The sequence below is a fragment of the Salminus brasiliensis genome, chromosome 5 (genome assembly GCF_030463535.1).
Source record: "Salminus brasiliensis chromosome 5, fSalBra1.hap2, whole genome shotgun sequence".
NCBI lineage: Eukaryota > Metazoa > Chordata > Actinopteri > Characiformes > Bryconidae > Salminus > Salminus brasiliensis.
The window spans coordinates 12,473,449-12,494,584 of NC_132882.1; the positions used below are offsets into that span (position 1 = coordinate 12,473,449).

Below are 21,136 nucleotides of genomic sequence, written 5' to 3' on the forward strand. Positions count from 1 at the left end.
TCTGTGGAGGTAGGAGAGTTAGAGGAAACGTAGAGTGAATCACAGTGTACACAACCAACCCAAACTTGAGCTGAGGCCAGCATGTGCAAACACAGCTCGCTCTGTTCAGCTCCAGAGTAGTATTTTATCTCAGAGAGACTTTATCTTCCTCCACACTGAAGAGATGTTTTATACCACAGCACTCTGACAGTAGAGGCTCCCTGCTGAAGCAAACTGTATAACCCTGCTCCACAGTAAAATATCATTGCTGTCATGTCAAAACCTTGTTCCTGCTTGTGTTATTTATTTCTTTTCTATCAGATGCTGTCTGCTGCCCTTTACACTGTGTGAACCAAGATAAATCCCCACTACTCATAATACCATCTCATTACATTAATGCATATTAAAGTTAACTGAATAAAAGAGTTAATAAAAGTTAACTCTGTACTTTCAAAGGAAATCAATTTAAAACATCTGATTCCACATCATTTTGAACCATTTCTATGGGTCCATTCAATATTAAATTTTGAGGCAGTGAAAAACCTCAAAAATGGAGATCTAAGATTTTTGTGGGACAATGGCGATATGGAAATTATGGACGATCTGTAATGTCATGGCAAATACGAAACATTAACATACTGTACCAGTCAAAAGTTTGGTTGAATGTGTGCCGACCATCATCTTAAAAACATTCGGATCATTAGATGCTAGGGTGACCATAGTTTTGCCTTCAAAAATTAAGACACTGGGGACACACAGGTATCCACTATAGTTAGGATGTCACAGTTGAGGGGTTTCATGTAGGCCTAAGTTGTAGGATCGTGGCAGTGTGTATGTGTGAGGGTGGAAATACCTCTCAAACCATGTAGCTACAGTGTGTTAATGTACATTACATTACATAAGCATTTGTTCATATAGCAAGACCATTTCCTTTCAGTTCAACTAACAAAGACCTACTTGAAACCCCAAGCCAAAAAAATGTTTTTTAAGATAATGATCAGCACCCATTAAACCAGGTGTGTCCAATCAGTTCAGACCCATCCATTCATAATTTAATTAAAATCGAAACCTCCAATTGACTGCAAATAACCTTCAGTAAAATTCAGTCAGACTCTGGAGAGGTGGTGCACTGTTCTACTGTGCAGCAACACCTGCACAAATACAATCATTATGGAAGAGATATTGGGAAACAATTGTCCTGCATCCACACCACAAAATTCAGTGTCTGAGGTTTTCAATACATTATACATTTTGGAAACAAGTCATGTGGACTGATGACATTACAAATGAAGAACAGCTTCTATTTAAAAGGGTGCAGAATTTCATGAAAAGGACACCTCTCCAACTGTTAAGCATGAGAGCAGATCAATTATGCACCGAGACTGTGTTGCAGCCAGTGGCACATTTCACTGGTAGATGGAAGAACAGATTCAATGACATACCAGCAAATTCTGGACGTGAACATCACACTCTCTGGAGGAAAGCTGAGATGAAAAGAGTGTGGCTTCCACAACATCTTAATGATCCTAAACACACCAAAAGATCCACAACGGACTATCTCAACATAGTCCAATAGGGTGAGGGATTCACACGTGCCTGATCACAGTAATAGATATTTTTACCAGGGGTGCCCAGAAGATTGAATGCCACGGTTTTAAAAAGAAAGAGTTTAGGAAACCCAGAACATTTCCTTTGCTTCATAAACCCACACAGCCATCATAAAAAGTAAATAAAAATAAAACATAAAACTGCAGCCTTGGAGATAAGAGGTTGTGACAATCTGATTACCTGCCACAGAAAATGCCTGCACTTGGCACACCCACCGAGCCTGGTTATCTGAGCTAAGGTCAGGGGTTAGTTCTGCTTGTACCAGTCCACCTTCCACCTTCACTGAGCCTCCCTCTGTCCTCCCGTTGGATAGACAGAGCATTTTTCTGGAGGAGTGAGCCTGAGCTGGACCCACCGTGTTTCCACACGGCCCTTATCTCTCTCAAACACTCCAGCTTGCTGTGTGTTTAAACACCTGCATGCTCACTCGCTCTTCACACGTCGCCAGGCAACGCCACCAGCCATACACAACATCTTTATCACGGCTTTTGAAAATGTTCGATCCTGAGGCAAAATGATGCAGCGACTCCAGCTGCATTTGTCATAAGTGAGTGTGTATTGCTGTACAGTGCACAGACATGAATGCTGCATACCTGATGCATCTGTACGACTGAAAAGAGAATTCAGTGCCAATTGAAGCTAATTCATTGCCAGGCACAGCCTTCTGTACCTAATGTGCCTATTACTTGGTTAATGTTCCATTTTAAGCCATAATGTGGACACGCCTATGTTCAGAAAGTGTACTTCACCACTGTATATGTATCAGAGCATGCCTTAGGAGTACATTATGCACAGATGTGGGGTGCAAAAGACGGCAACTGTCTGCCCTCACTGCTGTCTGGTACACAAACCTCTCAGCATTTATAATGACAAACGATCTGAGGAGCTCATTTTCAACTGCAATGATTTTTCAGGATAATAAGGCCGGGATAATAGAAAATCTCCCTCAAGTGAATAAAGCGAAGGGAAGCGGAGCTCTTTGGATAATTAGCTTGCATCGGGCTCACAGCACAGGGCTTAATGACTCACTCAGAGTGGGAAAACATTTCTCACATCCAAAACCGCTTCACGACTTCGGCTTCACTGCGGCTATTACCTGAGCCATTTGTGCTTGTTTTGTATTCATATTTAATAACCTTTAGACTGAACAAAATGTATTATGCCTCCTTTGAGAGGTAAGGCTTTGGCAGGGGGAGAATCGCACTCCCGCCGACGTCTCAGGGGAGCTAAATAAGATATTAGGGGGCTGAAAACCTTGTACTGTCCCTTCCCTACAAACCCTGCTGTTAAATAACATGTTCATACTCGGTGCAGTTAACAGTGTTAAAGCTGTGATCACATCTGCCTTTCTGACTGTGGTTAATCATTCCCAAAGTTGGAGAAACTGGTCAACTGTTACGACATGCATAATCATCAACCCTTCCCTAGCCTGCCTTCTTCAGGGGCACACAGAATCATCGGCTAGTTTATGATACAAACTGCTCAGAGATGATCATCTTATGCTTGAGATCTAGGGATGGATGTTACTGATAAAATCAGTTTGATCAACCTGATGATTTTTAGTTCCAGTGGTGGCAGCAGTGGTGGCTCAGCGGTTAGAGACAGGGTTGTGGGACAGGTTGTTATTTATGACAGGGTTGTGGGTTCGATTACTGGGCTTGGCAAGCTATCTCTGTTGGGTCCTTGAGCAAGGCCCTCCCTATTCCCCCCGGCTGCCCACCGCTCCGGGCATATGTCCTTATTGTGTGTGTTTGCTCACTGGTGTGTAAGTGTTTACTGCATGGATGGGTTGAAGGCCAAACACAAAAGGCATTCATACATGTAACAAATCAGAATAATGTAGGGGTGGGTAATAGGACAATATTTTAGTGTATTGTGATAAATGTTATGATACAAAATATGCTTTTCTAAGCATAACGAAGGTATTGGCAGTGCTTAAAGAACACTGATCCACTGCAAATGATCTGGTTTAATTTGATTAAGCGCAGTTTTTAAGATGCAATCTCATTCAGGGTGTGATATAGTGTATAGTAATAAATATCATGTATCATGAAAATGTCTTTAACTATTGTGATATAGTATTTTACCATATCGCCCATCCCTAGCATAAAGATCTACTCACACCAAATACAAATTTTGGGACAAAATAAACAAATGCAATTTTTGACATAATGGAACCTTCACACCAAGTCCGATGTGGGACTACACGGGGCTAGAAACTCCACAGCTCTACTAAATTCCCACTCTTTGTTTTTCTCTGCTCCCTGTCCGCCTTGGCTCTCTCTAGTTTCCCTCCTCCACAGGAGTGCTCATTAGTGAGAGAGACTATAGGGATTAGCAGTTCTTTAAGGACATGAACAGACTATATGAACAGCACCTAGACAAGCTTAAAAAACGTAACGTTGCTGTAAAGTTCCCACCGTCATTTCCCAGCCTCTCCGCTCTGCGCCACCATACATTTTCTGTAACCTCTGCATTTTTATAGTCAGCGTGCCGTTGCGTTGCTGCTCCTCATATAGCCTTTTGTGTTTTTCTACGAACAAGATGATATGTTCTGCCGCCGCCTTGATGCTAATTTGTTTGGGCTGCAACCATGACTGACGGATTTACACAACGTCTCAGCCCATCAGTTTCAGACTCTGTGAAAGACATCATTAATATACATGTTCGCTTTGAAAACCTGATGTATTTTTACGTTTTTCAATGATCGTTCTCAATTAAATATACGTATTTATATATGTATTACACATATTAGTACATCTGCTTATTTTTTTTCTGAAATCAAGGCTATTAAATAACAGTTTATCCTGCTTCTGTTGGAGTAACTGTCTCTACTGTGCAGGGAAGGCTTTCTACCTACTTTGGAGCATTGCTGTGAGGTTGTTGGATGAGCACCACCCTACCTCATCCCTAACTCCCCAACTCCCAATCCCAAAAGTATTGAATGGAGCACCATCATTTCAGAAAACACAGTTCCACTGCTTCACAGCTCAATGCTGGGGGGGCTTTATACCCCTCTAGCCCACGCCTGGCCTTAGGCATGGTGCCAACAGATTCATGCACATGTAGTGCTATTCTATTGACAGCATCTCTACAGTAACTAGACAAGTTGCTGTGGCAGCAATGGCTGCAACTTAAAATAGCTGAATGCATGCATTAGAAAGGGTGTCTACAAACATTTGGACATATAGTGTATTGCTAAAAAACTGAAAAGCAAAATAATAGAATAAATGTATAGCTTATTTATCACCCAGCATGACATTTCCATTTGTGTGTGAATAGCCTCTTACCACTATAAAGAGAGGAACTGTCCACTACTTCCCCTATATTAGATTACCTGAGCTGTAGTTCACACAAGACTTGATTTTAGAGGGCTCTAAAATTCTTCATTATATTGTTTTAAATAATAAAACTGTACCCAAAGCAATCATAGTTTCAGTGAAGAAAGGGCAATGTTGGTTTTGCAGAAAATCGAGTGGCAGGGCGGCTACTTTGATCTAAAAACAGAACATGCCCTCTTAAAACTAAATAACGGTGATCAGAGCGGCTCCCTGTATCCTTTATTACAACCAAGCAATCTGTGCCTGCCCGAACCACAAGGCGTGCACCTCTAACTAAAGCAATCATGGCAGCCCAACACCAGCATGTTACAGATCTGTTCCAGTTATGAATGAGAACAGACATGTTTTTCACACTGGAAACAAGTGCTGAGCAGTGTATCTACTATGCTGATATAACGTGGGACAGTTTTAGCTGTGTTAGTTATTAGTGATGTTTAACAGATAACCGTCATTCTAGCCATGATATGATCCACAGTAAACAGCAATGTCCCTGCTGGCCTGTTTTCTAATTCTATTTGGGCTCTTTACTAATGGGATCTAGGACTTGGCAGTTAATTAGTGCATGTGTTTTACTAGGTGCTTTAGACTGCTTAAATCTGACAGTTTACAATCCATAAAATTGAAATGGTGGTTTGTGCCTGGTTAGCATTTACAGTGCATCGCAAGCAGTGGCTGAAATGTAAAAACTACAGAAGGTAATGTAATAAAATATAATAGAATAACAATGTTATTCTATGTATATTATCATTGTATATTCAGATATTTCTTTAAATAGAACTATTTTTTTGAAAACACAAATAGAATTGATAATAGACATATTAGGTGATCACCCTGAAGTAATACAAGACATTGCATCTTCTTAAACTCTATTGAACCACCACTAGTTTAGATATAGACTGCTCAGGCCTGTAACTTACTGACAACAGACATATTAAGTGATCATTACCAATAATCCTATCCTCATTACCAATCATTACCCATCATACCTTTTAGGATAGAACTTTACTCTTTAAAATTTCAGATATACCACACACACATTGTTCTGTAACTACAGTGGCTACTATGCAAACAAGCTGACTTATTCCCAAGGTATAGAAGTGTGTAATAAATGCAATATGTCCCAGTAATGTAAGACGACTCAGAAATGCAATTCAAGTGTACACTAAAATGTATAAATGCACCCAATAATGTGCAACAATGTGTAATGTTGTGTAATAATGTGCAATAATGTGTAATATTATGTAATAATGTGCAATAATGTATAATATTGTGCAATAATGTGCAATAATGTGTAATAACATTGCCTAATAACAGAATACGGGCATTTGAGGTAGTCTCACATGCCTTGGTGTTTTTAATGTTATCATTTTTTACCAATAAAGTATTTTTTTTACATTTTTGGGTTTCATTGCTTTTTATGTGTAATCATTTTTATATGATTTGGACAGTACTACAATATTAAGTGCTACAGGGCGTAATAAAGATCACAGAGTTTAAGAGCTTAAAATGATAATAGACATTTTAAAAGAGATCACATAATTGCATTAACTTAAAAATGGAAAGGAAAGAAGTATGGCAGTTTTCCAGATGGGAGAAAGATTACTTATTTTATTTATTAATTAATTCACTTAAATGCAAGGGAAAAGGGATCTCTTTGCACCCTCTCCTTCCCAGCCAGGCACTGAAGACTGTCTTTGGGGTCTTATAAATAAATGATAGCAAGCAAAACATTTTTTCTTTCAAAATGTAAATATCATCTAATACTGTGATATTGCACTCCATTCAACATATATATCAAAACAATGCTACACTACATGTCCAAATGTTTGTGGACACCCCTTCTAGTGAATGCATTCAGCTTTATTATAAGTTAGACCCATTGCTGATTCAGATGTGCAAATGCACACACACACACACACACACACACAGCTTTCTAGTCCCTGTAGAAAAGTACTGCCAACAGAATAGGACTCTCTGGAGCAGATGAACATGATCCTATTGGCTTAATGCCTAATGCCAGATGAGGGCTAGCATATAGAGTATGCAGCCCCTCCAGCATTGAGCTGTGTAGGAGTGGAACAACTGTGTTCTATGGAAGGATGATGGTGATCCATCCAATACTTTCGGGATGAGTTGGAGAGTTGGGGATGAGGTAAGGTGGTAATCATCCAACATCCTGACCTCACTAATGCTCTTGTCACTGCATGCAATCAAAATCCTCACAGCAATGCTCCTCCAAAATCTAATAGAACAGCAGAAACTTTGTAGTTGGTGTGGCGCAACAGATAATACCTCTACCTGCCACTGAGCTGCCACACCATGTGGGAGGCTGGGGTTCGATTCCCGGTCTGGGTGACTATGCTGCGCTACACCAGTAAGAGTCCTTGGGCAAGACTCCTAACACTGCATTGGCCCACCTCTGTAATACGAGTAACCTTGTAAGTCGCTCTGGATAAGAGCGTCAGCTAAATACCGTAAATGTAAAAGTAGTTACTCCAACAAAAGCAGGATAAGATCTTTTTAATACCCTTGATTTTGAAAGTAACGATGACATGATTGAGCAGGTGTCCCAATACTTTTGTCCATTTAGTGTACTTACATGTACACTCTTAAAAACATAAGAGATCTGTGAATGTGAAGAACCACTTGATGTTAAGGTTCTTTACGAAGGTTCTTCATGGAACCAAAAGTGGTTCTTCTACAGCATTGCGGTGCAGTGTGTGAGTAGATCTCAGTACTCCTCAGCATGCTCCTGTGTGAAAGAAGGGGCATGTTCCTCATCCAGGAACGAGGAAAGCAGACTTGGGAGCTGAATGACACACCTCAGCATGTTGTGTCCTGCTTTGATGAGTTACTAATATCAAAGCCACAGCCTCACAGCCTGCTGCAAACCAGCACACCACACCACGCCACAGCGAGAGCTTCTTACCCTTCTAGTAATGCTGGAGGCGCAAAAGGCGCAAAACGGTGCAGAAGGATCAGTGCCTAGCAGAGTTCCTAGTCCTGTAAAGGTGTTCACATGGACGAGCAGACTACTCACCAGAAGAGACGGAGGAACCTGAAAGACTGGAGTTACTAGATGCTGCCATATCAGTCAGTCAATCAGTCAGTCAGTCAGTCAGCTTCTGCCAGCTCGTCCATCTCAGTCTGCCTCCTGTGTTCCCTCTGTGTTCCAGTGAGAGAGGCTTCCCCTCCAGAGGCTCTCCAGCTTTCTCACAGAGCTCCGTGGCGCTCCACAGCAGACGGGAGTCGCCAACGCTGCCGCATTTACAGCCTCTTCAAAGGCAGCCTGGCAAAAATAGTCGAGACACGCGACGTGGGACCGTGTGAGGAGCGCGCTGGGTGACCTGTCAGTCAAACTGGGGAAACTCAAACTTTCACTCATTCCCTGTCACGCCATTCTCGCCTGTTTTCGCCATGTTGAACGAGACCAGCCTGTCGTTGCTGTATCTTCTCCATGTGCCACTCCAGGCTCGGTTAGAAACACACCACGCTCTGCGGCTGGATCCGCCTCCTTAAAGTGGAAGCGCGCCGCGAGGACGTGGACGCGCACCATGCTCGAGCACGTCGCCCGCGCGGGCGTGGGCCCGAAAGCGGTGAGCAACCAGACCAGGTCAAAGGGGTCATTTTTAACCAGTTGAGTTTTTGTGAATTTGTTGGAATGTATTTTTACAGATTCTGGCTGATGCTCTGTAAGCAACATTTTGGGGCAATTTAACCCTATAATAATCAATCAATCAATCAATCAATTAATCAATAATCCATATATTATAATAGAGAGCATAGCGTCTCTATCGTTGCCACTCCAGGTCGGAACCCTAAAACTCCTCTATCCCTGATAGTAACGTTTACGAGGTCCAACCTGGGCCACATCTGGCATTATCTATTGGCCCACTTAGAATGATGGCCCAGAGGTGGAGCAGAGGCGGTAGCTGAATTTTTACAAGTTGCTAAAAAAGTGGATGAGATATTAGATATTACATATTAACAGACAGCTATATTATTAAATGCTGCACAGTAACTTGCAGAATTATCATACTTGTGTAAAAATAATACTTTTTATTTAATTTATTACGCTAAACTGCACTGTTTATGTTTATATATCAATAAATGTATTTACAGTCAGCAGATGTAAATCAAAGGGGTGGTTTCCATTAACGGTACGGCATCTGGCCCCCTTTCTGGATCGTCATTCCAAGTGGTATGTGGGCCACTAGTAAATGCCGGTTACATCCCTGATAGCATTACATAACATTAATGTTACTATTAGGGATGTAACTTTGGTGGAACTACACAAAACCTTGCACAAGAACTGTGTAAAGCTGCTTAATAATGAATCATATTTGTATAAATTCCTGTAATATGACTTCAACCTCGTCAGTCCACATACTCCTTTATCTTCAGATGACAGTTCTGTATCTCTCAGCTTGTCAGTAAATGCACGTGTACAGCTGTTCAATAGTGGGAGCTCAAAGCGATGAGCTAGGTTTTTGAGTATTTAGTATAGATTAAAGTGTCAAAGTTGAGTATATTCAAAAGTCCCACAATGCAATGCACAACGGAAGGGAGGAGCTACTCACCTGTTGTTGTTTTTTTTTTTGTTTTTTTTTACGGCAGTGGCATAGCAACACTTTATCACTTCCTGATAGTATGAAACATATTTTTTGTGTATTAACTTGCCAATCCTGCACTAATAAGATTAGTGCATTGTATATACCTTGTAGTATTAGTGTATAGTGTGCAATGGGGACACAACCTTTGTATTTATGGCAGTGGTGTAAAAATAAATTGTAATGTTAGGAGTCTTGCCCAAGCATTCTTATTGGTTTAGCGTGGAGGGGCTTGCCCAGTCAGGGGGCTCTAATGAAGTGCTCTGTTGTTACTCACTATGCTAGACCAGCCACCAATATACTAACCCTAACCCTATGGATTAGGGTATGCCCATGTGGCCCATGGCTGACACGGGCATTCTGCACCCTTAAATTATATAAACCACATCCTTACAAACGCACTGCATATAGAATGGAACAGAGAACAGTGGACCAGAGCAGCTGGACGTAGGCGTACTTTACCCATGTCCAGTGCCAAGCTTCAGGTAGAGGGCTATAAAGCATATGGCTGTGGAGCAGTGGAACTGTGTTCTCTGGAGTGATGGAGCTCCATCCAATACATTTGGGATATGTTGGAGTGGTTGTTGAGACTCAAAAGATTAGGCCTGTAACATGACATTTCTTCTTTTCTTTCTGAAAATAATTAAATAAATGTTGAGCAGCCAGTTGTGTGCAGATAGGAAGGCATGTGTCTATACAGGCCTCTGTGGTGAAACTTATAATAGCTGCTGGGGGCTGGTGGATCCAGTTACTTCAATTCTTGTGAAGTAATCAAAACAAAGTCACAGTATAGACCAGAGACACTCAAGTCTCTGGGGAGTTGGAGTCAAGTCTCTGGGGAGTGAATCTGAGTCCTGTAGCAATCCTCTGGGGTGTAAGTCTGAGTCAAGCCACCAGTCTCTGGGTGGGACTCCAAATCAGGTTCTTCTGTGCTTTGGACAGAGGTTTTTCGGATGAAAATCATGTTGTGTGAACTTGATGTAAAGATGTTTAAATATTAGAAACTGGGTTAAACTATTTAACAGAAAGCATTAAATGTTGAATATAAATTAAATATGCCATGTTTAATATACCATGTTTATTTTTTGTTATTTGTGACAATTCGTGACCTGAAATGTGTAAATCAAGATGTTTCAAAAATGTATCATTTATTTGTACATAGATAATAAAAGACAGGGTCAGGGGTACCTGATGCTCATAGAGGCCCCACCTTAGATGATCTGCTGCTAACATCTTAGAGCCAGATACCCCAGGACACGTTCAGAGGTCTTGTGGAGTTCATCCTAAGAATGGTTAGATCAGTTAGGATCTTTGACTTTAATATTGTGGTTTTTGTTTGGCAGTCATTGCTACCAGTGAGTTGACTGTTTTTTGAGTGTCCTTACTTTTAATGAAAGATTAGTACATTATATATACCTTATAGTATTAGTGTATAGTGTGCAATTGGGACGCAACCTTTGTATTCATGGCAGTGGTGTAAAAATAAAAATAACAACCGGATATGGAGAAAATTGGGATAAAATGAAAAAGATAATAATAATAATAATAATAATAATAATAATAAGATTCAAGATGCAAGAGTTTATTGTCACATGCACAGTAGAAATAAGCAGTTACACTGTACAATGAAATTCTTACTTTGCAGTTCCTGCATTTACCGACAATATATATATATATATACACTGAAGTAAAGCTAAGTATAAAGAAAACAAGTAAAGACAGTAAGAAAGAGTAATAGTAGTAATAATAATAATAATAATAATACTTTTCTCTAAGAATATGAGGTAGTGTTTGGGTGCAGAGCGGGGCATTGTAGAGGCAGACAATTATGCGACCAGCATTTGATGAGACACAAACATTGTGTCCAAATGTTTGTGGACACTCCTTCACCCACAGAATGCATTCAGCTACTTTAAAGTTGCACCTATTGCTGACACACATGTGCAAACGTACGTACACAGCTTGTCTAGTCCCTGTAGACAAGTAATGCCAATAGTAATGTCAGTAATAGGACTTTCTGGAGCAGATAAACATGAACTTATGCCAGGCGTGGGCCCCAATCATCATAATCTTCCCAAAAATATTGAGCGGACCACCATCCATCATTCCAGTGAACACAGTTCCACAGCTCCACAGCTCCATGCTGGGGGGCTTTATACCCCTCTATCCCACACGTGGCATTAGACACGGTACCCATAGGTTCATGCCTATCTGCTCCAGAGAGTCCTAGACTATTGGCAGCACTTGTTCACAGGGACTACTACACAAGCTGTGTGTGCATTCGCACATCTATGTCAGCAATGAGTCCAGCATAAAGCAGCTGAATGCATTCATTAGAAGGGGTGTCCACAAACATTTGGACAATCAGTTAACTCAGGTCTGTCTCCGTGTTCACGCGTTATCGTGTTTTTGTGCAGTCGCAGCTGATTGGTCAGCAGCGATCACATGACCCAGGTTCGCCTCCATATGATCATATGACTGAAACCCAACTACAACGTGACTAGCCTAGCCTGCCGTCTTCTAGTTCTGCTTAGTCTCAAACCCGAGGAGCTCAGCAGTGCTCACCTTCACGGTATGTATATTTATCACGTATATTCCTGTGTTTAATAGCTTGATCAAATATATGGGCTACTTGATTTATTTTGGGAAAAAGCAGCTCAAAGCTCGGCGGTTGTTTGGCTGAATTAGAGAAGCTATCAGCGCTTAAATCTCCATGTCCAGCTGGAGCTTCTCAAATGTTTTCTATCTGCCCTGTCCTACCATACGATTACCTGCCGCATGCCCCACACCGGCTCCCTGCTACTGCAGGGCTCAGGTCCTGGCATGCTGCAGCATGTCGAGCCAGGCTGCTTCAGACCCCAGCCTGGGAAATAGCTATAATCCTTAATAATCCTTGTCTTTCTTGCCTCGTCCGTGTCTGAAGTTTCACGATGCTGAGAGAAGCGCTGGGTCTTCTTCTTGTCTGGGCTGTGGTGGTGGATCCAGTGGGCTCCAGGGGCTGCTCCTCATTCTTCTGCAGGAAATCTCACCGCGTGAGTCACCCCTATGCACAGGATCCCGGAAAACCTCTCTTCCTCACCCCATATCTGGAACAGGGCAAGATAGAGGAAGGTATGGCGTATCAGACCTACACTGTAATCTTATGTGCATGTGATGTATCTGATTCCCCAAAAACCTTAGAGTACAAAGCCTACCTTTAAACACTCTCTCTCTATTAGTTCATTTGATCCTAATATCAGCTTTAGTGAAACTAGATCCAGTTCAGTGATGTGAAAGTCACAGATCTGTCTGCTGTCACTCAAGAACCTTGTATCTTTACCTTTCTCATATTATGTATGCGAGGCATGCATGAGCCAATATGTATAATGCAAATCTGGCAGTTGTTCTTTACATTGTGTCAAAATTGACATGACAAATGAACCAATATGACTTGAAATAATAATAAATAAACAAAAATTAAACTATATGTATATTAATTTATTCTTGGTGTCTCCTGTCAAGTTGGTATTTACACAAGGTTCTTGCATGAACAAAAGTTGAGAGGGACTACTTTACAGCCTTTATAGGCCTACCTGAGTCTAGAGCAGATCTTTAGATTTTAAATTAGATAAAAATGGTATATAAAGAAATAGAGCTGAAACTTTTACTAGAACTTTGTTTAGGTTGTTAAGTGCAACTGAAACTGCAGATCAAGCCCTCATGTGTGCTAGTCAAAACCAGTTGTAGTTAAAACTGCCCAGTTCTGTTAGCAAGTGACGCCTTCCTCAAAATCTGTGCTTTAGCGTGCTTAAAGGCCACTTTCGTTCTTTATCAGTTTCCATCCAGCAAATGAAATCTCTTTTTATTCCATCTTTGACCAAAAAAAATTAACTGTCCCCTTTCTTCTGCAGCCAGAAAGCTGAGCTTGGTGGGCAATCTACCTGGTGCAAATGTGACGAGCTACTCTGGCTATCTCACTGTTAACAAGAACTACAACAGCAACCTCTTCTTCTGGTTCTTTCCTGCACAGGTAACACTCCACAACCAGACCCAGCTGTTAAACACCTGACTTATTTCACTTTGGACTCATGGCGTCATGTTTACCACTTTAACAGCTGCACTGAAGATAAGCACAGTGCTAGTGTGGGTATGCTGTAAGACTCGGGTGCTGTGAGGTATTTGCAACTCCTTTCTGGCTGCTCTTCCTGTGCGTACCATCAGGCCCTTGCAACTGATCCAGATTGCAGGAGCACTACTTTTTTTCAGTGATCCTAAGATTAGCCACATAACTCCTCTGCTGTATTCTGTTTACTGGCTTCCTGTAGCTGCTCACATCAGATTTAAAACGCATACCTGATGGCAGTGGATAAAACCTGAGCCATAGCAAGAGTATGGAAGACAAGCATCTAGATCTTTTCTGCCGAAAGGAGAAAAGCAGCCTGATTGAGGGATAGATGGATAGATACACTGTACAAAGGCTAACAGACATATGCACATTTATTTTATGCATATACACAGATCGACCACTGCATTGAAGCTATAGATAATAATCAATAATTAAAAATAAATAAATAAATGAAATTAACTCTGCCAGCAGCAATGATCATCACCGGGTATGGCAACACCAGCAAACCGCACCATAAGCACACGCAGCCATTTCCCATTTTCCACCTTTCACTGAGGTTCAGTCTACTGCTGAAAACACATCTATCATGTATTTTTTTCTTTACCTTTCTAGTTCATTTGCAACAGTCCCTAATTACATTTTAATATCTCAACTCAGGGACAATTATTAACCCATCTATGCTTTTATCATAAATTTCACATAAACAGAAATGCAATAATATGGAAATTCTGAACTGATGCCAATGTTAACTTGACAGATAATTACACCACTTATTTAGAGTTACAGGTGCAGTGAATGAAACATAATCTAGATGCTTTGGCACCGTAACCCAGCATAATCTACTCTGCTCTCCATTAAAGCATTAACTGCATCATCAAATATCACTTCAATCAAGTCTATGTATCTTAAAAGCAGTTGCCTAGTAATACTGCTATGAGTTTGATATTAGTCGTCCATAAAGGGGGGGGGGGGTCATTGTATCTGTTTATCAGCTACTTTCTAAATTTCCACTGATTTTTGTTTGTATCTACAGATAAAACCAGAAACTGCCCCAGTGCTCCTTTGGCTGCAGGGAGGCCCTGGAGGCACCTCCATGTTCGGCCTTTTTGTGGAGCATGGACCCTACTTTGTGTATAAGAATCTCACATGTGAGTGTGTATTCTCGAAAGACAAAGAACACACACAGTGTTATCTCTGAGTTTGCTGATTACTGTGCCCCATTTCAATTCAAGGTCATGGTTGTAGTATTTTAGTACACAGGAAACACCTTAACCTCTTTGCTGTGTTCCCAGTGGGCTACAGGGAAATCCCCTGGACCTCCAGATACTCGGTTATATACATTGACAACCCAGTAAGTTCTCGCATCTCTGTGTCCTTCCACTAATTACTGTCACCCCCTGAGTTCTGTTTCAGTGCTTTACTGGTGGACAGTAATTCACAGTAAATAAATAGTTTTTATAACAACCCTTTTAACCTGTAACAGTCATTTGAGTAATTTGTCCTGCAGGTGGGTACTGGATGGAGCTTCACTGATGACGATAAAGGCTTTGCCACAAACCAGGACGATGTTGGCCGGGACCTGTACAGGTAAGATGGCTGAAAAATTTGCTTATTGCAAGGGTAATCTTTTTTCTTAATAGATGATGAATGTTTCTCGTTGTAGCGCACTGATTCAGTTCTTCCAGCTCTTCAGCGAGTTTCAGTCCAATGACTTTTATGCCACAGGAGAGGTGAGTGAGTGCTCCTCTCATCCACCCCCCCAGATAATGATGTTAACAAACAGTGCTCTTATTGCTTATAGCTTCTTCACCTGTGTATCCAAGTTATATGAATGAGATGGATAAGATGATGCAGGAAGCATGTCATCAGGGTCCTATTAAAACCATAACACTGCATTTCTACTTTCTTTTAATTTTTATTGCATTGAAAAACATCTGATTCCATTAACCAGGATTGCCACGGGTCCTTAACTCTGTCGTTAATGTCGTTAATACACTTTTAAGACAAATACAACCATATTCACCATTTATGTTAGATACAGATGGAATTTGGAGTGATGGCCAAGGCACTCAGAGAGCAGGGAGGTTTTAAGGGCCTTGCTCTGACGGCCTAACAGTGGTAGCTTGCCAGGCCTGGATATCAAACCCACAACCCTATCATCAATACCACTGAGCCACCACTGGCCCTTTTATTAATGGAAGTATTAAATTGCATTAAGAGTGGCACTTTGAAAGCTGCAAGTCCTACTTTTATTTATTCATTCATTCATCTGGAAAAGTGTACCTGTGTGAATAGGCTATTTGTCTAGTTATTGAAAAAGTTGTTTCTTAATTTTGATTTAAGTAGTATTTTTGTCTTATCCTACGCAGTCTAGCATTAATAATATCTTTATATAAATTTTTTTTTTCCTTCAAAAGAACAACATTTTTCTAGTTATTTAATTAAATTAGCATTCTTTTTATTTAGACATCAGTGTTTTTTGGAGTTTTTTTGTTTGTTTTTTGTTTACCTAGAAAGAGTATATTTTCTCTTTTGCTGTGTTATTTCCATCACAGGTGTGCTCTGTAGTCTGATTTGAATGGCATTAAAAAGATCTTCCTGTGTGTTCACACTAGCAGGCATCAGCAAAAGCGCAACCAGTCATTTCCTGTCGGAGTATGTGACTTGTAGTCACAATTTAGGGACACTTAGCAATCAACAAATCAAACTGCTTGATATTTTCTCAACATTATGTGAATAAATTATGATGCGGTGAAGCATTCTTCTGACCATTCATAGACCCAGGGGTCCGAGGTCCCCAGCTTCTGTTCTTTGAACTTTTTGTTTCTACTGGTATTTTATTCCTGTTTTCACCAGTGTGGTGCTAAACATGGATGAGAGGCTCATAACTTCTCTTTCTTCTTTTCCCCATATGGACATATCAAGTAGGAATAGAAGTGACCGGGCAGTGAATGTTAATTGAAATCCAAAACATGTCATTTATACATTTAAACCACATCTAACCTAAGTTCATGTATTTTAATTGACATTGTTAAATAACACTAAAAGTAGTGATTCATATATAGTTTTTGTTGTGGCTATTACATTGTCCTTTCAGAAGCTGGACCTTGTACATGCTCACAAGAGACAAACTTAAGCCAATGTGAGCAACTTGTCACCTGCTAGTGTGAATGCATGGTTAAAGGTAGACAGCCTGTTTACACTATGTGAACACTTTAAAAATTGAAATTATGGAGATCTTTTTTTATATATTAAAGTTAAAGGAGTACAGCAGTGATGTTGTCTTCTTATATTAGAATGTCGAAATCTATAGTTGGAAAAGAACAAAGGTTCACTTTAAATACATTGATGATAGAAACCATTTTTTTATTGTAAGTTTTTTTTTATTGTTTGTTTTTAATCACCACATTTTCTGAGGGATTTGATTGGAAAGATCTCATGTTGTCGCTTGCTTTTCCTTGTAGTCCTATGCAGGGAAATATGTTCCAGCCATCGGCTACTACATCCACAAAAATAATCCCTCGGCTAAAGTGAAGATCAATTTTAAGGGAATGGCCATTGGGGATGGTCTGTGTGACCCTGAGCTGGTGAGTGGGTGGAGCGCTTCCCTTCAGAGCCTTATTTCAGAAATGTGTGAGTGTCTGTGTTTGTAAACATGGAGTTCTGGCTTTTTCTGGTTTCTGTTCTCTCTGGTAGATGATGGGTGGCTATGCTGATTTCCTGTATCAGACTGGCTTGGTGGATGAGCAGCAGAAGCAGTATGTGAAGCTGCAGACAGATGCTGGTGTCAGACTTATTCAGCAGCAGAGGTGGATCGAAGCCTTTGAGGTACGGGTTTTATTTATTTTTTTTATTGTTGGAGAGGGGATCTTCACATACATCAATAACAGTTAAAAGACGGCCTGCAAGAAAAGGATGCTTGCATGTTGCTACTGTGCATCCTCATAACCATGTATCTGCTCTCCCCAAAAAGGTTTTTGACAGCTTGCTGAATGGAGATCTTATTCCTTATCCCTCATTCTTCCAAAATGTTACTGGCTGCACGAACTACTTCAACTACATGCAATGCCAGGTATTGAGATACTTCAGAGGTCCCTGTTTTGATGCTTACATGTTCGAAATCATGGTAAAATGTTACACATTGAATTGTCTAGCCTGCATGCTGGATGTTCAAGACCCTGTGTTAGTGTTTATCCTTGGAGATCCTGGATATACATTCACTGTCTTACCTGCCTCTGCCTCTGCCTATCAACAGGAGCCTGTAGATCAGGAGTACTTTGCAAAGTTTTTGACCTTGCCCATAGTAAGGAGCTCCATCCATGTCGGAAACCTTACATTCAATGATGGATCTGAAGTGGAGAAACACCTGCTCCAGGATGTCATGAAGTCCATCAAACCCTGGCTAGGAGTCCTCATGGACAACTACAGAGTGAGTGCAGTTCTGCTTTTGAGTGATGCTGAATTTGAGTGCCGTGCCAGGCAGTGCTGCTAGCTTCTGAAATGCAGTGGAGTGTGACACTGCTGTGGGTTTGTGTTTAGGTGCTGATCTACAGTGGGCAGCTGGATGTGATTGTGGCGGCTCCACTGACTGAGCGCTTCCTGCCCACAGTGAACTGGACAGGGGCAGACGCATTTAAAAGCGCAGAGCGCTTCCACTGGAAGGTCCGTCCCAGTGACACGGAGGTAGCAGGCTACGTCCGGCAAGTGGGAGAATTTTATCAAGTGAGTGAGGATTTCTTTCAGAACAGTGCTTTGAAGGGGTTGCTCAGTACGGTGGTCAGCACATCTGATTGAGTAGTAGGGATGGGTATTGTAACCAATGTTACAGACGCATGACCTGAGGAGGCACACCAGATGTTTAATTGACTCATCATTTTGTTTTGGACAGATGTGATTTGGCTGCACAAGGCAGGTTTGCCCATGGGTGCCGTGTAATCTTCAAAGTAGTTGGCAGGCGGGTGAAATTTGCAATTTGCTATGACTGTGGTTATAGTGGGCAAGGAGCCAACAGGTTGCGGGTTAGAGCAGGCGGGTATAATCAGTAGCTGGGAACTGAGAGCGATGGTTAGATTATTGGCTGCTTGTGGAAGCATTTATTTATTTATTTATTTATTTATTTAGGATTCATGCACAAAATGAAGCAAAAAGCTTCCACTAGACAAAATGTCTTAACCCATCAGAAAAAAAGGACATTAAAGCTGTTGGTGAAGACAAATTGATGAAGGCTAGATAGCCCACATCTAGCCTGTGTTAAAGTGGACAGATGCAGGTGGGCATGACCTAGAGGGAGCAGATGGGCGTGGAAAGTGAAGTGTAAATGCAACAGGCATGAGGTTGTAGCGGGCGAGTGCGGGTATTAGAAATCAAGATGCAGACCTCTCATTTACTATAATTTCAGTTGAATTTAACAACAAATGGTATCAATTTTAATATATTTCTTTATATGACTTCATCAAATATCCCCATTTTAATTGAGACAATGAGAAAATTAGGACTTGTCATGAAAACCTTTGTCTTTAACATATTTACACACATGGACATTTGATCTTCATGTGAACAATACTGAGAGCTGGAGGTAATATAAGTGAACACCTACAAGTAAAGACTGAAGATGTCTTTTAAACATAATTGTAAGCTTTTATTAACAGAAAAAATCAATTTTCCTTTCAATATTGTTACATGAAGATCAAATGTCCAGATGTTAAAGACAATGGTTTTAATGGGGTGGGGCAGAAGTGACCTTAACTTTCCTTCCAACTAATTTAGAGAATTTCTATTGGTCTTTTCATCCCAAATTGTGTAGATAATTTGGGATAAAAAGACCAATAGAAATTCTCTAAATTGATGATAGATGTGATAGATGCTTTATTGATCCTGACGAAAATGTAGCATCCAGCAGCAGCAATAATGAAAAAATAAGTGATTATGTAACACCAGTTGGATGAATTAAGAAGTAAAGTGGCTTAGTGAATAACTGAGAGCATTCAGGGTGTTCAGAGCTACATGGTTCAAACCATGAAGAAAACAGTGGAAAGTGGAATGGAGATGCATGTTTTTCCTTCAGACAGCAGGTTTGGGTACGATCTAACAGTTAACTGTCTGTTAATCTTAGTCTCAGTGGGCTGACCACAAAATGCGTTGCATGTGTGCCCACTTTTTACTATGTAGATCCATTTATATTGAGTCCATTGACATTCTTGAGAATCTCACGTATAATATGCCTTATTGTTCCTCTCTAGGTGATTGTTCGAGGCGGGGGACACATTTTGCCTTATGACCAACCAGAGAGGTCTTTTGACATGATTGACCGATTCCTGTCCACACTGGGATTCTCAGCTGTCTGATACACTCCAGACCTTCAGTGTTTTACTCACCCTGACTGGGTTAATTTTGCAGCAATGACTGTTCTTTCCTGTGACTCAGAACTGCTACTGAATGGATCATGGTTCAGTGGAATGTATATTTGGCCACAAAAAAATAATACAGTAATACAGTCAGTCGTTATTCCAGGGAATGTGTGTAGTTTGTTTTGGTTGTACTTCATTATTTTTTTTTTTGATTAAAGTCAGATTTTAAATAAATTGTGTGGTTTATTAATTAGTTTGTGGATTATTATAGCTAATAGTTTATATCTTGAGGTGTGAGTTCGGCTCGAAAAGTATCAATCTAGTTGGATGAGTTTGAGATGGTTATTATGCCAAAATGGACACCTGCTGATTCATTGCTTCTAGCAAATGAAACAATATTTTATAAAGAGTGTATACTGCTTTTGTTGGAGTAGCTGTCTCTACTGTTTAGGGATGGCTTTCTACACTTTAGTAATGGAAACAAAGTGTTGCTGTGAGGATTTGATTGCATTCAGGATGTTGGATGGTGCTTCTGTGACACTTTGGGGGAGGGGAGATCATCATTCCAGAGAATTCAAGCTACTAGTTCCACTGCTCTATAGCTTGTACACCTCTAGTCCACACCTGGCCAGTAGATTAATGTTTATCTGCTTCAGGGAGTCCTATTCTAATGGCAATACTTTTCTACAGGGACTAGATAAGCTGTGTGTCTACAAACATTTGGCCATATAGGGTATGTACAAATTAATGTATTGAGTGCAGGATGTTTACTTATTATTATTATTATTATTGTTATACAGAATACATATTTAAGGTGTCCAGTATAGGCTATGTTGTGTATTAGTGAGCGCTAGATATAAACAGGTGCAGTGTATTCAGTATGTGGGCAGAAGTGTTTATTGGTGTAGTGTGGAGTTTAGTACCATGAAGAACCTGGTTCTAGATCAGCTCTCCTACTTTCATTAATATATGCAATCCAAGATTAATAAATCCAGTCATTAGTTTGGACACCTGACGTCACACATCTTGAAAGTGATCTTCCAAGTCAGCACTTTGGAGTAAGTCTATAAGTGCACATGTTTTGAAGGAGTGCATTTGGGGATTTGGTGTCATTTAACAACAACAAAACTTTGTCATCCTGCTTTT

General features: G+C 40.6%; 2 protein-coding genes across 2 annotated transcripts in view; one reads left to right on the top strand and one right to left on the bottom strand.

The window, feature by feature from the left end:
• Positions 1-8,410, bottom strand: part of chn2 (chimerin 2) — a 54,143-nt gene extending 45,733 nt beyond the window's left edge. Inside the window, exon 1 of the mRNA XM_072678725.1 lies at positions 7,969-8,410. Coding sequence (XP_072534826.1) covers positions 7,969-8,017 — 49 coding nt within the window. The 5' untranslated portion in view covers positions 8,018-8,410. The remainder of the gene's footprint in view (positions 1-7,968) is intronic.
• A 3,612-nt stretch (positions 8,411-12,022) lies between these two features.
• Positions 12,023-20,234, top strand: cpvl (carboxypeptidase vitellogenic like). The gene is made up of 13 exons (XM_072678726.1): positions 12,023-12,110; positions 12,462-12,649; positions 13,429-13,547; positions 14,677-14,791; positions 14,936-14,994; positions 15,151-15,230; positions 15,307-15,373; positions 17,108-17,230; positions 17,340-17,471; positions 17,617-17,715; positions 17,899-18,072; positions 18,183-18,365; positions 19,883-20,234. The coding sequence occupies exons 2-13, from the start codon at positions 12,469-12,471 to the stop codon at positions 19,985-19,987; spliced, it is 1,437 nt and encodes a 478-aa protein (XP_072534827.1). The 5' UTR covers positions 12,023-12,110; positions 12,462-12,468; the 3' UTR covers positions 19,988-20,234.
• The last annotated feature ends 902 nt before the right edge of the window (positions 20,235-21,136 follow it).

Excerpts from the sequence above, each read along its gene's own strand:
- cpvl (XM_072678726.1), top strand. The coding sequence starts at position 12,469 with ATGCTGAGAGAAGCGCTGGGTCTTCTTCTTGTCTGGGCTGTGGTGGTG. Across the intron at positions 14,792-14,935 it reads TGTGTATAAGAATCTCACAT|TGGGCTACAGGGAAATCCCC; the intron begins GTGAGTGTGTAT and ends CTGTGTTCCCAG. Across the intron at positions 17,472-17,616 it reads GGTGGATCGAAGCCTTTGAG|GTTTTTGACAGCTTGCTGAA; the intron begins GTACGGGTTTTA and ends CTCCCCAAAAAG.